This window comes from Ovis aries, chromosome 1 (assembly GCF_016772045.2).
Source record: "Ovis aries strain OAR_USU_Benz2616 breed Rambouillet chromosome 1, ARS-UI_Ramb_v3.0, whole genome shotgun sequence".
Taxonomy (NCBI): Eukaryota; Metazoa; Chordata; class Mammalia; order Artiodactyla; family Bovidae; genus Ovis; species Ovis aries.
In genome coordinates, this window is record NC_056054.1 from 246,665,690 (window position 1) to 246,683,619 (window position 17,930).

The 17,930-nt window shown below is 44.2% G+C and overlaps 1 protein-coding gene across 1 annotated transcript; it reads left to right on the forward strand.

Moving 5' to 3' along the window:
- Positions 1-5,285: 5,285 nt before the first annotated feature.
- Positions 5,286-14,105, forward strand: PAQR9 (progestin and adipoQ receptor family member 9). The gene has a single exon (XM_060405591.1). It carries the CDS (start codon positions 5,300-5,302, stop codon positions 6,431-6,433), a length of 1,134 nt encoding a protein of 377 aa, XP_060261574.1. The 5' UTR covers positions 5,286-5,299; the 3' UTR covers positions 6,434-14,105.
- Positions 14,106-17,930: the final 3,825 nt, after the last annotated feature.

The following is a 17,930-nucleotide window of genomic DNA, read 5'->3' on the forward strand; positions in this document are numbered from 1 at the left end:
TCCCAGCAAAGAATCTCAAAAGGCAAAAACACCTTCAACAAGGCTCCCTTAGCTTTTATTCAAAAAGGAATCCGTTGGGACTTCCCTGGTGGTCCAGTGATTAGAACTCCATACTTTCACTTTCAAGAGTGCAGGTTCAATCACTGTCAGGGAGCTAAGACCCCACAAGCCTTGTGGTGTGGCTAAAAAAAAAGAGGGACAGAATTCTGCCACCATGTCAGTTACCAGGCAGGAATCATGCCAGATAAGAACTCAGTCTCCCACCACTTTATCATTTCCAGCCTTCCACCCAGCATTTGGATTGCACTTTGCCCTGAAAGTTGCCATAGTTACACCTGATGCCACTCCCAGAAGCTTTTCCATCGTCAAGAATCTGATTCTATAATCTGGTAATGATCACATCTGACATGGAAGTGTTTGTTTCATTTTTGCTTTTTAAAATTTTTTGTGGAAATATAGTTGATTCACAATGTTGTGGGAGTTCCAAGTGTACAGTAAAGTGATTCAGTTATACATACATATATATATATATATATAAAATACATATACACCTTTTCAAGATTCTTGTCGATTATAGGTATATTGGAAGATACAATAAATCATAAGGTATTTAGTATAGTTCCCTGTGCTATACAGTAGATCCTTGCTGGTTATCTATTTTATATATAGTAGTGAAAAGTGTTAGTCACTCAGTTGTGTCCAACTCTTTGTGACCCCATGGACTGTAGCCCACTAGGCTCCTCTGTCCATGGAATTCTCCAGGCAAGAATACTAAAGTGGGGTGCCATTCCCCTCTCCAGGGGATCTTCCTGACCCAGGGATCAAACCCACATCTTTCAGTCTCCTGCATTGGCAGGTGGGTTCTTTACCACTAGCACCACCTGGGAACCCCATAGTACATATATTTTAATCCCAAACAACATAGAAGAGTTTGGAAGATAACATTACGACTGTTTTCAACTTGAGGGAAGGGAAGCACTTTGTTTAGACTATATATTCTAAGGAGGGACTAAACCTTATAGAGTTCTCTGCATACAGTGTTCACAATGGGTTTTGTTTGCTTGATTGGTTTTGGTTAAAAATGAGACTAGGAAAAAAATTACCTCCTCCAAAACAGATGTAGTATTACCAAATATCATAGCATATTTTTTTCTTCAGATTTTACAAATATCTCATCATTTTTATTAGAAAACATCATATTTGCTGTGGAAGTTTTATATATGCTTCATCTTATTGTTAAAAGACACTTACTCCTTGGAAGAGAAGTTATGACCAACCTAGACAGTATATTAAAAAGCAGAGACACTACTTTGCCAACAAAGGTCCGTCTAGTCAAGGCTATGGTTTTTCCAGTGGTCATGTATGGATGTGAGAGTTGGAATATAAAGAAAGCTGAGCAGTGAAGAATTGATGCTTTTGAACTGTGGTGTTGAAGAAGACTCTTGAGAGTTCCTTGGACTGCAAGGAGATCCAACCAGTCCATCCTAAAAGAAATCAGTCCTGAATATTCTTTGGAAGGACTGACGCTGAAGCTGAAACTCCAATACTTTGGCCACCTGATGCGAAGAACATGACTCATTGGATAAGACCCTTAAGCTGGGAAAGATTGAAGGTGGGAGGAGAAGGGGACATCAGAGGATGAGATGGTTGGATGGCATCACCAACTTGATGGGTGTTGGTGATAGACAGGTAAGCGTGGTATGCTGCTGTCCATGGGGTCGCAAAGAGTTGGACACAACTGAGTGACTGAACTCAACTGAACTTCTTATTGTCATGGAGAGAACACAAATAAACCTACAGTTGATCTATAAGAACATCAAAGCAAACAACAAGGTCAAAATCCATTTGTCCTACTTGCTATAATTTCTACAAATGTCTGCATCTGGCAGCCAGGACCCATTAGTACCCAAAGGTACACAGTCTGCACAGAACTGCAAAAAACACACTTGTAACCTTGGTTTGACAAGATTTCAATGGGAAGAAGTAGCCGGTTTCTGCCTCTAAACGATGGCACTGACTTTCCAATGTAATACAGGTAACTTTTCTCTATCAGGAACTCCGTAGTCAGTTCTAATTACCTGAGAGATGCCTTATCTCCCAGTTCACCTTTTGGGAATGGCAGGCAGCCCACGGTTTCTCTCTGTTTAGCCAAGCCCAGGGGATGGGACTGTGGTTCTCACTGCAAAGAGGCAGTTATTTTACTGGAGTTAAAATAAACTACAAAAGCCAGCCTTTGTAGGGTTTGGGAAACGAGGTTTTATAGCTCAAAAACCTTAAGGAAAATTAATTCTATAGATTGGTAGTAATTAAGAAAAAAATCATATCGCTGGTTCTTTTTTTTTTTTTTTAATAAGTTAGGTGAATTGTGGTGTTTCCCTAGTTCCCTTTAACTTGGCTTTGTCAGGCAATAGTCAGGACACTTGTCTTGGCTGGCATCGGAGAGCTTTCAGGAAAACCAGTTCAAAACTGCAGCAGAGTCTGTGCCTCGTGCAGGAGGGCAGTTACATGAAAAAAGAGAAAAGCAGAAATTGCAAAGACTTTCTGAAAGATTTTTAAGAATGTTATGATGGATTTTTTGACTTTATAAAATAGAGTGCTTTAAAGAACGTCATCTTTTATCATCGCCAGTCTCATCCCACCCACATAAAGATAAATGTTATTTCATCTAATCAGAGTTTCTTTCACATTTATTTACAGTCAATTCCATTATTTCACTTGATGTGAACTTACTATTATATTCTCCTCTATTATATAAGTGAGCTGATTATGCAACCAAGAGGTCAGTAAATATGGGAATTATTATTATAAGATCAACATTTTTTACAGCTCAGGTTGTTTGTGCAACAATAAAGAAGAGAAAAAAAATCTTTGTTTTCCAGTCTGCCCTGGATTCAGTTTTATCATTCCTAGGTTAGATTTATAAATGCCTGAATCTTAATCTCTTTTACAAATTAGCCTGGATCCTTAGTCCAAATGTGAAAAGAACTTAGGTTTTGGTTTAAAACAAGGCTATAGACAGTAGCAAAACAAAATACTAAAACAAGATATAGTTAACTATAGCAAAATCTCATTTACTTAAAACCCATCAATAAGGGTTACTCCAGAAAGGCATGAGACCCAAGTACACCTTTGGCCTAATTGTGTAAGAGCTTGCTAAAGCAGTTACTAATAGAAAACCTTTTTTTTTTTTTTGAAAGAGAAGGCTGAAACTTGTTTCTGATACCTTTAAGTAATTTTAGACGTTTATAATACTGAATGACTTCCTAGTTATAAATAATTCTTATCCATAACTTAAGTCCCCTGAGCCACCACTAAGTAAACCTTCCTTGACCTACTTAAAGGATTTGTTATAGTGATGAAAGCGGCCTTTCATTTATGAAATGAAAATAGTTTCCTTTGAGCAAATCAGGTTGTTGGATGTTCTGCTTTAAGTACATAAGGTCCAGAAGCAGTTTGCAGGATTCATAACCTCCTTCTGCCAACTAGGCCCGTTATTTACCGTCGCGGTGCTTAGACTTCCTTATCTGCAAAATGGGAAAAATAATAATGCCTAAATGATTTTTAAAAGTGTAAAGCACTTAGAACAATGCCTGGCTCCTTAAACGTTAGCCTCTATTGTCATGACACTACACAGCAGGTCAGGGATGCACGTCAGACTCAGTCACACCCTCAGGGCATTGCTAAGAGAAACTTCCGCGAAATGACAAAACATTTTACAGGAGGCAGGTTTTTTAGCCCCCTCTATTCACAAGGCTCAAGGGCATATTTTCACAGCGCAGTGCATCACAACCGTTTTTCCATTCTTCAGTCTTCCTTTCTTCTGGCCTCCAGCCACTCAACCTAGCCTGCCAGGTACTTCTGCTAAATTATGCATAAAGCTTTTTCCAAGCCACCCCTCCCAATCTCTACGAATTCGTCTCCGTTCTCTTTTCAATTCGGGCTAGAACGCACCTCCTCCCTGAGGTCTTCCGTCATCAACATCCCCCACGTACAATCAGCCCTTGACTCGGGCACAGCTCTGCTTGGGAATCCCTTCTTAATAAATTTCTCAGATCATTACAGGCTTTCCGAATCCCCTGGTCTTCATCTGAAAATTTTCATTAAAATGCTGAGTTTGAGCAGCCCGCCCTGAGTTGTAGGACTCTGGGCTCCAAACAAGATTCCTAGTTAAAGACACAGGAGCACGGGTGGGCTGCGACCCCCGAGGGCTGGTGATCACGACCACAGGCCAGTTTAGAGGGCCGTTCGTTTGAATCGGACAAGGACGAAAGGAGGTTGGTGACGCACCTGAATAAGTCCGCTAGACGAAAGGAGATAAACTAACGCTTGACATGGTGCTGAGAGTGAGAACCGCGCGCGCGCACGCACGCACACACACACACACACACACACGCAAAGAGAGGAGCAGTACCAGGTATCTGACAACGACACGGCCTGATCCAGACGCGGCCTCAAAGCCCCCAGATTGCCGGAGCGCCCCCGCCCGCTCCCGATATTACGGTCGGCGCATCCCTGAGCCCTGCCCCGGCTCGGACTAGCCCGCCGCTCTCCCCTCACCCTCTTCCCCCGTTTCTGCGGCCGCAGCTCCCCGCCCCCCTGCGAACGCGGCTCCCCAGTGTCCTCTCGAACGCCCGCGTGGCTGTCGGGTTTCGAATCCCTAAGCCGACCCTCGCCCTCGGAGCGGGTCGCCGAGTCGCTGGCGCAGCCTTTGGTCCCAGCATCAATCATTAACGGGCCAGCTCGGGCTTCGGCGACCCGAAGCGGGGGAGCAGGGGAGGGATGGTACGGAACTCGAGACCGAGGACAACTCTATCCCCCGAGGCGGCCGCGAAATACTAGCCGGGGAGGCCCCCGCCCTCCCTCGGTGCGCCCGTCCCTCCCTCCCTCCAGCGCCTCAGCTCCCCCCATCCCCGCCTCCCGAGCCGGGGGCGGCGGCGGCTGCGCCCGCACCTCGCGATGCCCAGTCACCGCAGCAGCGCCGCCGCCGCCGCAGTCAGTCGCGCCGCCGCCGCCGCTGCCGCAGCGCGGGCGGCCGCGAGCCGGTAGCGGGGAGCCTGGCGAAGGGGCCGCCGTGCCCCGCGGGCTCCTGCCGGTTGGTACGCGCTTGAGATCGATGATTATTTGTATTTATTTCTTTATTTTTTAGGAACGGTTGTTCAGAGGCTCTGGTCTTCTGAACCTGCAGCGACGCCCCCGGCGCGCGCACAAAGGCTCCGACGGCGGCCGGCGGGGACTGGCGAGCGCGCCGGAGCCGGCGCCAGAGGTCGCCGGTGCGCGTCCTAGCCAAGCCCTGGGCACCATGCCGCGGCGCCTGCAGCCCAGGAGCGCGGGCACAAAGGGCCCGCCTGGCACGACCGCGGCGGCTTCGGAGGCCGCCTCGCGTCCCCACGCCTTGGCCTCCGGGGACTCTCCGGCATCCGCCAAGCCGCTGTTGCGCTGGGACGAGGTGCCCGACGACTTCGTGGAGTGCTTCATCCTGTCGGGCTACCGGCGGCTGCCGTGCACGGCGCAGGAGTGCCTGGCCTCGGTGCTGAAGCCCACCAATGAGACGCTCAACTTCTGGACTCACTTCATCCCGCTGCTGCTGTTCCTGAGCAAGTTCTGCCGCCTGTTTTTCCTGAGCGGCCGCGACGTGCCCTTCCACCATCCGTGGCTGCTGCCGCTGTGGTGCTACGCGTCGGGCGTGCTGCTGACCTTCGCCATGAGCTGCACGGCGCACGTGTTCAGCTGCCTGTCGCTGCGCCTGCGCGCCGCCTTCTTCTACCTAGACTACGCGTCCATCAGCTACTACGGCTTCGGGAGCACCGTGGCCTACTACTACTACCTGTTACCAGGCCTGAGTTTGTTGGACGCCCGGGTGATGACCTCGTACGTGCAGCAGCGCCTGGGCTGGCACGTGGACTGCACGGGCCTCATCGCCGCCTACCGCGCGCTCGTGCTGCCCGTGGCCTTCGTGCTGGCGGTGGCCTGCACTGTGGCCTGCTGCAAGAGCCGCACCGACTGGTGCTCTTACCCATTCGCGCTGCGCACCTTCGTCTTCGTCATGCCGCTGAGCATGGCCTGCCCCATCATGCTGGAGAGCTGGCTCTTTGACCTGCGCGGGGAGAACCCCACGCTCTTCGTGCACTTCTACCGCCGCTACTTCTGGCTGGTGGTGGCTGCCTTCTTCAACGTGAGCAAGATCCCCGAGCGCATCCAGCCGGGCCTCTTCGACATCATCGGCCACAGCCACCAGCTCTTCCACATTTTCACTTTCCTCAGCATCTACGATCAGGTGTACTACGTGGAGGAGGGCCTGCGCCAGTTTCTCAAGGAGCCACCGGACGCGCCCACCTTCCTGGGCACCGTGGGCTACATGCTGCTGCTGGTCGTCTGCCTGGGGCTGGTCATCAAGAAGTTCCTCAGCAACGCCGAATTCTACAGTAAAAAGTGAGCCTCCTCCTTGGGGGAGGCTGCCGGCTCGCCCACCAGTTTGTTGGGGAGTTTCTGTTGGTTTGTTTTGAAGTTTTGTCGTGTTTCCTTCTTTGCTTGAGGAGGGTGCTGCGAAACCACAAGGGAAAAATCCAGCAAGGCAGGAGGGTTTCAGCGCACCTGGGGCTTTGGAAGAGGGAGGTGGGACAAATGGGAGGGATAAGGCAGCTGGTTCTTGTCCTTGGAGAAAATTCAGATGGTGTCTGTGGCATCAGGGATCCTTCTAAGGCAGCGAATAAAACCCCCACTAAAACCCCAAACGGTTCAATTTTCCAGTCGTCTTCTCCGCCAGAGGTAATATCAAGTGACCCTTGTGAGGTCAGGCATGGAGTAAAGAGGGTAAGTAGACGAAATCCCTGGGTACTTCCATTTGGTTCTGAGGAATGCTCGGATTTGTTGAGGAATAGACCTTTGTAGAAAATCAGCAAGGAGACACAAACCCAGGGTTTAACCTGCTAGAAAATGCATGGACTGTGAACACATGTTAATTATTTCAAAATGTTTTCTCAGATGTTATTTAAATAGTAATATATACAATGTTTTTTCATAATTTATCAAAGCCTGTGATCTGCACTGAATTTTCTTTGTCGTGTAGTTTTGAATTTTGCAGCCCTTCTGCATTGTGTACACTTGAACTGGACATCAGGGCAAGCTGCTTGAGAGTTCTCAGCTACTTTTTTACACAGTATTTTTTGGAGGCCTATGTGTGTCATGATACAACTGTGAATTATTCTACTGTAGGGACTCTGGTTAAACTATTGAGAAGGAGCTAAATGGTTTGTATAGATCCCAGATTCCTATTTACTTTAATGTGTTCCATAAAACCCATCTGATTTTTTTTTTTTTTGCTTTGTTTTTAATCTTATTCTCTCCTTCTCTACTGATTTAAATTGCCACTGGAATAAATGTGCCTTTTGAAGCAATGCCCAAATGACTGGTCCTCAAAAATATCAATGGTTTCTTACATGGGGAGAGCAGTAGGAGTAAGCTTTTCTTACTTGATTGCAAATCAAGGTTTAACATTCCACTCAGGAGGGAAGGAAGATGGTGCTGGTTGTTTTTGGTAGGACTGAAAGTTGCTTACCAGGACATGCAGAACACTTGCCTTCTCTACAAGGAGAAGAAACCAATCCACTACTGTAGCTATGCTCCCTAATGTGGTCACTGGAGAAAGTGACTGTGCCCATCTATCCCTGCTTAAAATTAATATCATAGTATTCAGGAATAAATGTGGCAGTTGTATTATGAAAAGTCAGGAGTATGTTACTTGAGCTGTAGTTTAAGCTAAATAAGGTGACCTTTCCCTAGTTAAGCACTGAAGTCTCATTTGGGTCCAGACTATGGAAATGAACGGCAGTCATCCAAAGTCATTGAAAAATTTGGGAAACACATTCCTGAGATCCTGTCTGACAACCACATTGGCCAGTGTTACTTAAGATAGTTCTCATAAATGCTCTCCTGGTCCTGAGATGGCAACTCTAGATTAACACAAACTAGTGAGGTGATTTAAATGCTTATCACACTTCCTGACAATTCCTTTTGGTGAAGAGCCAAATAAGTCATTGAATGGGGAAGTGTTGCCTTCACGGTATAATTTAGATCAAGCACAGAAGGTAGATGAACACTTACTTCAGCACTGGTAGGCTGATGCTCCTGCCAAGACTGCTGTTTTTGTTTATGCTTTTAATCGCTACTGTATTTGTAATCAGAGAGGTTCAGCACAGCTCCCTGGAGGAACCAGTATCCTTGTGTGTTAACTGCACACAGACGTAAACTTTATGTATGTCTGTATTTGACTTAGGACCTCTTAATGGGACCATGAATACACTTTGCAAGTGGGCTGATAGGTGTCAATGTCTCGTCTTTGGCAAAGTGCAAGGAGATTCCTGTTAGGTTACGTTACAGAGACTGAGAGTTGTGCCTGCCACGGATGTTAATACTCAGCTGTAACTCCATTTGGAATGTGTGTTCAAGGACAGTTGTGGAAATCAGGCTATTTCTGCAGGCAAACTCATTTGCATGTCATTGCTGTCTCTTCTAGAACCCCAAAGAATGTTAGTTTGGAAGCTAGTTGAACAGGTTGGGAAGTATTTTGGGTCTTCCTGGTGAAATAGCCATCTCCTTTTTCAGAAGAAACTTTCTAGAGACAGACTTCTAAAAAATGTCAATGAGTTTGAGAAATTAAGCCCATATCTGTTGTTTTACGTTTTTGTTGGCGATCTTCCAGGTTCTCAAACGAAATTCTCTTCTTGCCCTGTGTCTTTGTCCTTAAGCAGAGGCCACTTAAGGATAAAATTATACCCATATCGTTTTCAAGTGATTATGATACATGAGCTCAGTAAGATGACACACTTTTCCCCTGGAAGGTTTCTGCAGGGTGAAGTCTCACTTTCGTTCCCTTTGTCTCTTCCTTCCTGCACTTTCCCTTTCCTACTCCATCTTGGTTTTTTATGTACCACAGACAACATTGACAAAGGACAGTCTGGTGGAAAACAGTGGTTTGGCTTTACTTTGTGTTCCAATAGGTACCCTATATACTACATAGGACCAAGGGATGATTTGTGAAACTGTATATGTTATTTGCTAAATGATATCAGATTTCAGTCAAGGTAAAATATGATTTTTGAGAATCAGCAAATATTTACTCAGTCTCCACATTTGCATGGAACTCTCCAGATGTATTACATATTTCAGGGATAATATGGCAATCACAATATAATTGCTTGTAAAATATTTAAAATGTTTTTTCACACTCTCCATGTTGCTACATCCTTTAAAATTCAGTCTTAGTTTATAGTGTTCAGCTGTTCAAAATATAGCACAAATAATAAGTCAAAATGCACTCCTTTATCTCTGTACAACCTATTTCAGCAGTAGAATTTTGAACCTTATTATGTAATGCATTTTATTTTTACTTGTTAGTCATGATCTAGGTGACATCTCAAGGAGCAGTCATGCCTGGGAAATGAGGGTGTTTGACTTGCATGCCTGTCACCCCGTGGGTTGGTCTCTGGAACTGACTCAGGCTGACTTAATTGGCCAGGGTGAAGGGGGTCCCCTTCTTTCCTGTCACTCTTGTATCTGCACCTTCAGGTGAAGAGGGTGACCTTCCCAGAGAGAGGAAGTGAGTTCTTCAGTCATGTCATGAGTGGCTTGTAAAAATAAACGTGATCTTTCCCCCTGGCCATATACTTTCTATAAATAGCCCGGGAAGAAAGTGTGGGGCTTCACAGCTGGCCACAGTGGCCTTCCCATGTTTCCATTCATAAATCCTGCCTGTAAGTGATTTCAGTCAAAACCCATTTCACCTAATTCATCTTACTGCTTCAGGGGAATCATTCCGAAGAATGCAAAATCTGGGGATGGAGATGATTTTTCTAACTTTTTTCTGATTTGGTGCTGAATCTGAGAGCTAACAGCAATAATAAGCAGGGATTTTAATCTTCAGATCTCTTCACAACTTGATTTAATATGCACAAAACTCTACTAGGAGAAAGATACTGTAGGGGTTATCTCCATTTCAGGGTTATACCATTGGTCCCCCAAGGTGACATAATGTGGGGATGGTTGTGCGCTCAATTGTGTTTACTAATTCATATGGCTATGATGCCTGGCCAAGCATATTGACACTAACTGGATATATATATATTTTCCTCCTTTAATTGATTACCTTATAATTACAAAACAGCAAGGTTAGAGATGGCTGTCCTTGAATTTGGGCTTCCCAGGTGGCACTAGTGGTAAAGAACTAGTAAAGTGGTAAAGAACTTGCCTTGCCAATACAGGGGACATAGGAGACGCAAGTTCAATCCCTGGGTCAGGAAGATCCCCTGAAGGAGGGCAGGGCAACCCACATCAGTATTCTTGCCTGGAGAATCCCACGGATAGAGGAGCCTGGCTGAGTACAGTCCATAAGGGTGCAGAGTCGCACATGACTGGAGCGACTTCACAAGCACACATCCTTGAATTTAGATTATAATGTTGTAAACAAAATGTTATTATTAACCACTTAAGTACTTTTTATCCTTTTTAAGGATGTTGAACTTTTTAAGTTGTTGAAGCTCACCTGTTGAAGTCTGCCATTGCTAACTTCACTCTGTAAGAGTCCTGTGAGCCGATTTTCATTTTTTTGTTCATATAATGCCTTTAGTGATCATTGAGCACCTTCTGCATGTAAGATGCTGGGCCAGGAACAATCCATATCATTACAGCCATCACCCTCTGCTGGTGGAATAGAGGTAGAAAAAACCCTCTGACCAGGGACCCAACTGTACCCTTGGCCGTAAGCACAATGTCCTAAGCCACTGAGTTTGGTTCTTTTCTCCTATTAGTCTAAGAACAATGCATAGCATCTTATTTCAATTAACATCTTAATTTACCCACAACTGATTTCTTTCTTTTTTCTTTCTATAGTTTTCTTCCTCCCTTCCCTCCTTTTCTTTCTTTCTGATTCTAGGTCTGTGTGAATATTATAGGTAAAAATAACTAGAAAGTTTAATGGATAATCCAGGTGAAGGGAGAGAAGGCATATGCACAAAGAATTGAAAAATTTGTCATCACTACTAATTAATAAATAACAATCACTTTTGGAAGGTTCGTAGTGTTCATATCACTATGAAGTAAGATTCATCCAAAGTGCCTAGACTGTGATATTATTAAGTGTGCATTTCATAGATAGTGTAATTAATTTTTTAATGTGAACTTAAATGCTTATATCTCCAAAGATTAGCTAAGATTAACTAATGTTCTTTAGCTTTTCCCCTCCTTTAGGTGTGTTGTAACCTATGTACCTTGTTTCAGAAAAAAAATTAATCTGGAGAAAGTTATCTAGGAAAAAATATCAGGTGTGAAAAAGCTAGAAAGGAGGCATGAGAAAGGAAGAATGAGGAGGATTCAATTCACACAGTCAGAATGGGACAAGTTTAATTACGGACAATTTTGCCCGAGGTTTACATTTTGTCCCTAGAAAAGCATGTGCATTCCCAGGGCATTCGTGCTCATATAGGCAGATGAAGAATTCTGTTTGTCAGTCTGACCACATCCTGTAGGTTTTGACCTGAGCACAAGCACCTCGGTATATTTTGAGTAGCGCATGTACCCGTGGCTTCATGTCTTTAATTTGTCTCCATAAAATTAGGACATAAGGCAGAAAGGCATGAGGGGATAACACCAGCCAATTTTTAATCACCTTTTGAATCATTTTCTTGAAGGACTGCCAATACTCTCTGACATATATCTAACAGAAAGCAAATGAGTCTAGACACACTGAAAAAGGAAACAATCATTGGTGGAAGCTGAGTGCTATTGTACCGTGTTGTGAGTCTGCATGTCTTCCTACTGAAGAGTTTATTCCTTCAATATTATGAATAACTATTTATCTGTGAAAATAGATGTCCACTCTTAGTCACTATTCCAAAAGCCAATGCAAATTTTGTCGTCATTAGAAAAAGGACAAATGGATTGCATTTCTGGTTTGCAGATTTCTAACGAGTTTGTGGACTTTTTGTTCCCAAACAGCTTCTTCAGAGTCTGTCAGTGAGTTGCAGAATTAGAGTGTTTATTTATAGGTCAGAGGCCAAGAATGCTTATTTGGCTGTTAATTGTGGCAGGATGTGACTTTTTTAAAGCTCTGAACACATACCTAGATTCAGCAGAAATGCTCACATATTGACTATTTAACTCAGTGAAACACAGCTTTGGGTTTGAGCTTTTGAAAATGTTTCCAATGTACTATGCTTCTAAATGCAGAAGCTTCTAAAGTTTCTAAATGCACGACCTTTAATATTTTTTGTTCTTGAACAATCTCTGAAAGCTGTTCCAAACATGGCATTTCTTGAATGTGTAACATTATTCTCGAATGTGTAAAAGTGGCTGGCCACCTTTCTCATGCCTTATACTCCACCTAAAATATGCAATAAGCACTCAAGCAGGAGTTGGGGGTAGGGGGTATCTTCGGATGGTTTTTAAACCATCCTGAAGAAATGGCCCTTCTCCTCACAGCTCACCACAACCTTGAGAAAGGACCCCGTGTAAATAACCCTTGTTTCCAGATGAAGAACAGGGACACATTGATTTTATTTCTTCTTTTAGGTCAATCTCTAGTTAGATAGCATGATCTGTTTGTAGTATGCTGGATGCAAAAATGAAAATTAATAGGCAAAATTTTTAGAGAAGTATCCTAATTTTATATTTAAATGTTTATAACAGCAATTTGTTTGTAAAAACTGGCCTTAGCACACAGATGAGAACCAGCGCTTTTTGGAAAGCCTCATCTTTGTCCTGGGAATTTAATCACCTGGAGCTCTTACCCAAATGATAAAGACCTAGGAGGTCTTAAAACATGTAAATAGTGTATAGTTTAAAGATGGATAAAAATCATTTTCTAAAAAAGAATACAGGTCAGCTATGTAATAGGTATGTCACTAGGCTGCATTTAAAAGTCTTTTCAAAATTCTGTTATAGTTAGAAATGTCATTAAATGCACTCTTCCAACAAGGCTGAGCACAGACGGTCCACTTTTCTACCAGGTTTGTTTCCTTTTATGGAGGCTACGAGCAAAACTAAGCAACTGAGTACCAAGGCAATACAGAAATGAGGCCCAGTTCACTTTGATGAGGGTTCAATCACCAAACGTAGTAGGCTTGTGGATAACATAGCCAGGAAAATGTGCAGCCCTGGACACTCCGCTCCTGGTTTCTCTGGAGCAGAAAGATGAATAAAGCCTCATGCCATCCAGGAAAAGGCTCTATTTCAGGGATAGGGGAGGATACCATGCCCACTCTTCTCTCTAAATAAAGCACGTGCTAGCTCTGAGCTCTGTCCATTTCAGCTTTCTCCTAGACTGTATCCACCACCCTCAAAGCTTTCACTTGCCACAAACTCAGCCTTGAAGACAAAAGGTTTCTAAAAGGATTCCATGTGTATTTAGGCCTTCTCAAACCATCTGCCTTAGGAGGTTCATCCATTTCTAAAGTAAGGCTTTAAGTACAATGGCTGCACTCAAATTTACAAGGATGCACAACCAGCAGGTCCCCATTTGCAGTCATTAATTGAAGGGCCGTACACATTTTCCCCCCTCAGGTCAGAGGCAGAGAGAGGACTTACCAGTGAGCAAACGGAGACCTCCTTGTGTCAGTATTTTTTAAGTTCATTTAATGGTGTTAATGGAGGAAGGGGAGAGTAAAGGAAAATGCAGGCATGAAAAAAGACACTGAATAATGTTTTTCCACTGCTTGTTAAATTAATTCTTAAGCGACCCTAACTCCAGTCACCATCTATATCCTAAATAGCTGTGTTTAGCTAGCTGGCGAGGCTTTCTCAGGGTGTACGAACAGGTACTACAGTATGGATTCAAATCGTTGGTGAATTCTCCCAGAAAAGCATTATTTAATCATAATCCCATATGACCTGATACATTAAGCAAAAATAGTCCATAGAAATAGCTATCACTTGGTCAGTTCTGTGCATGTAGCTGAACAAAAATGAGTCATGTCTGTTGTATAATTCGCCATGATTTCGGTTTCTTGAGACCTTTGTTCCCTATGATCTTGAATATGAAAATCTGTATAAATAACTATGCATTTTTTGCTGAAAAACAAATGTATGAATTAAGAATAAAGTATTTGTAAGCATCATGTTTAGGACTGCATTTGTACATTGTATGTTCAGAAGATAACCTTCAGCAAACATTCCTAAATTCATAGCATGTGTGACGCTAATAAGGAGAAGGAAATGGTAACCCCCTCTAGGATTCTTGCCTGGAAAATCCCACGGACGCAGGAGCCTGGTGGGCTATAGTCCGTGGGGTCGCAAAGAGTCGGCCACAGCTTAGCAACTAAACAACGACAATGACGCTAATAAACACAAGAAAAGACATTATCCTTTTTACAGAAATGAACAGGCAGAATGGGAAAATGGAAGTTTGTCCTGAAGAAGCATTCTTAGTATATTACTTTTTTTATAAGTAAAAGATTTGTTTATTTATTTATTTTGGCTGCACCAGCTCTTAGTTGCAGCACCCTCTTGTTTCAGGTAGGGGTTTGTGGTTATTAGGAACATAAAATTCTCCTCTCAGTACTGAGGGATTCTCAGAATGCACAAAGCTGACCAGCCAGACCTCAAGAAGGACAAAGAACAGGACAGAGCTCAAGATCCCAGCTGGGAACTCCTGCCCCCAGCCAGCGGCTCTCCAGGGAGAGAGAGCCAACTTCGGCTGCTTTCTGGCCCTGTTGTATCTGTTCCCAACTCACATTCCTGGGAGGGAGTATCTGATTGGCTTAACCTAGCTCAGGTCACATGGACTCTTCTAAGGTAATAGGGTACAGGTGCTTGTGATTTACAGCCCTTTCCAGAACTACAAGGAGGGGAAAGTTTCGTTCTCCAAAGGAAGGGGTGATGGGCAGATAAAAACAACAGCTGTCCACCTCATCGTCCATCCCCTTGGCCATCTGGTGCACAGGCATACCTCTGTAATCCTAACTCTTAGGGAGCATGAGGACAAGGACAATGGGAGACTGAAGGTTTGGGCTGATGGGCGCTGTGTAAAGCACTTGTCCAAGCTGAGTGTCTTACCCATGCAGGGTTCCTATCCAAGTTCTGAAGCAGCTGGTTACAGAAGGAAGGAGAAAAATATATGCCAGCAGCCCCAAATGATAGCAACCACAGCCCAGCATACGGCTGGCTAGCCTACCCTCTTCTTTCCATGTATGCTTGGCTTATGTAATACAACTGCATAATCTAAGTGTGCTTGCCCCCTTTCCTAAAATCAGCCCCAAGTCCTGGCTTAGAGCTGCAGCTGGCTTCCAGCACCCAGGATCTCCATGTGATATGAATGCCTCTCAGTGATTCATTCAGCTACGCCCTGACTAACTGTAGGCAGAGAAGAACTGGATCACTGAGAGGCAAACTCACACTCACAGTGTCATACCACTTCTAATAACATACTGTCCCAGCAATACCTGACAGTCATCACCTCCCAGGATGTAGGAAGGCCAGGTCCTCCATGAGCTGGTTGTGGCTTCCTCAGGTTCTGTGTGCTGGGAGGAGCTCTGAATGCCTTGCTCCAAGGTCACTCTATTTTTGCTGTTCAATACCTCTTGGGCCAGGGCTTCCCAGGTGGCACTAGTGGTAAAGAACCTGGCTGCCAAGGCAGGAGATGCAAGAGACATGGGTTTGATCCCTGGGTTGGGAAGATCCCCTGGAGGAGGGCATGGCAACCCATTCCAGTATTCTTGCCTGGAGAATCCCATGGACAGAGGAGCCTGGTGGGCTACAGTTCACAGGGCTGCAAAGAGTCAGGCATGACTGAAGTGACTTAGCATGCATGCATGCATCTCTTGGGCCTGTGCCAGATATCTGCCTGTTTGTCTGCAGACCCATTTCCCTATCCTTCTGCTCATTTGTTCTGTGATTTTATGCCCCCTTCCCTCTGGCTTTTGTTAGGTTCTGCCAAGAGAAGAAGAAATGGTGGGAGATTGGCTAGAAGGAAGAAGGCAGGTATTTTTCCTCCTCCCTCTCGACTCTTTCTTCAATTTTTTCTGGAATCCTCAACCCTGACTGCTGCTAGCAGTCCAAGTGTAACCCTGAGGGAAGCCAGAATAGGAACAAAGCCAGCACATGGAGTGGGCCTGAATAGAGTAAATCACAACGGGAGCCTTGATCAACCTATGCCTGAAGTCTACACAATTTTTAACTTTTCCTTTTAAGCTAATACAGTCCCTTCATTTTACCACCCAGTTTAAGTTGTATTCACTGTATGTAATCAGAAACAACTGATCCACAGGTCTTCTAGTGTCCCAGTTTTATATGGATAGGATTTGCACAGCTCCCATCCCGCCTTCCCTCAGCCAGTCCAGCATTTTAGGATCTGCATCTTTTTACTGTGTTCAGTTGCTCAGTCATGTCTGACTCTTTATGATCCATGAACTGCAGCATGCCAGGCTTCTCTGTCCTTCACCATCTCCTGGAGTCCTTCACCACCTCTAAGATACATCTGTATCTTAGATATTTGAAATTTGTCGTTCTTAATATACAGAGTTCCATATAAGGACTCAGGGCTGCCCAGTGACTCTCCTGTTCTCCATTGCAGGTATTCGTTTCTTTGATCCTCCTACTTCCGCTATCTCCTCAGATCTCTCGTCCTACCCCTTCCCATCTCTCGAAGAACCACACGCCATCTACTGCACATTCTTCTTCCCTGTGCTCAACTACTTCTACTCGATAGGATTCTCCTCATGAACATTTTAAAATGTGCTACTAGTTTCTCCCATCTTCTAAAAAAGGAGTCACCCTCTTCCCACTATGTCCCACTCTGACAGCCACCCTACTCTTTCTTCTCCTTCACAGTCAGGCTTTCTGCAAGAGTGGTGTACGCTTGTCTTTGTTTTCATACCTCCCACTTGCTCCTTCACCCACTGCATTCTGGCTTCATTAATCTCACTAGAATGGTTCTTGCAAGTTTTCCAACCACCGCTTTATTGCCTCTTCTTAGACGGGACATTTCTTAGATCCTCTTTTCCACTTTCTTCTGCCGAAACTCTTCCCTCAGCCTCTGTGACCCGTACTCCTGGATGCCCTCTGACCTCTCTGCTACTCTTTCACAATCTCCTTTGCTAACTTCTCTTCCCTGATTGCTCTCTGATGTCACTTTTCTCAAAGTGTCACTGCAGGCCATCCACAACAGCATACTTTATGGTATACCGTTTAGCTGCCACTTCCTGTGAACTCTGACTCACAGCAGAGGCATTGTAATTCTTATTCCAGAAAGCTCAACTTTGAGCTTACTCCTGCAGTCCTTCCAGTGGGTGACTAAGACAACCAATGCCTGTTAACAAATCCCCTTCAGCCCCAACTACTGAGTGGATTCTGTTGTCTGAAACTGATTCCAAACTGATAAACTAGCTATGCAGAAAAAGATGGTGATCAGGACTGCTGTAAATAAGAAATCATAGCTCTTTATTCCCCAAACCATTCATTAGCAAGTAGCCAAGTAGGCCCCTCCAGTTGACCATCACCAGATGGTCAATACTGAAATCAGATTGATTATATCTTTTCAGCCAAAGATGGAGAAGCTCTATACAGTCAGCAAAAACAAGTCCAGGGGCTGACTGTGGCTCAGATTATGAACTCCTTATTGCCAAATTCAGACTTAAATTGAAGAAAGTAGGGAAAACCATTAGATAATTCAGGTATGACCTAAATCAAATCCCTTACAATTATACAGTGGAAATGACAAATAGATTCAAGGGATTAAATCTGATAGACAGAGTGCCTGAAGAGCTATGGAAGGAGTTTCGTGACTTTGTAAAGGAGGCAATGATCAAGACCATCCCCAAGAAAGAGAAGTGCAAAAAGGCAAAATAGTTGAGGAGGACTTACAAATAGCTGAGAAAAGAAGAGAAGCTAAAGGCAAAGGAGAAAAGGGAAGATATACCCATCCGAATGCAGAGTTCCAAAGAATA

Coding starts and splice junctions, on each gene's coding strand:
- PAQR9 (XM_060405591.1), top strand. CDS start 5,300: ATGCCGCGGCGCCTGCAGCCCAGGAGCGCGGGCACAAAGGGCCCGCCT.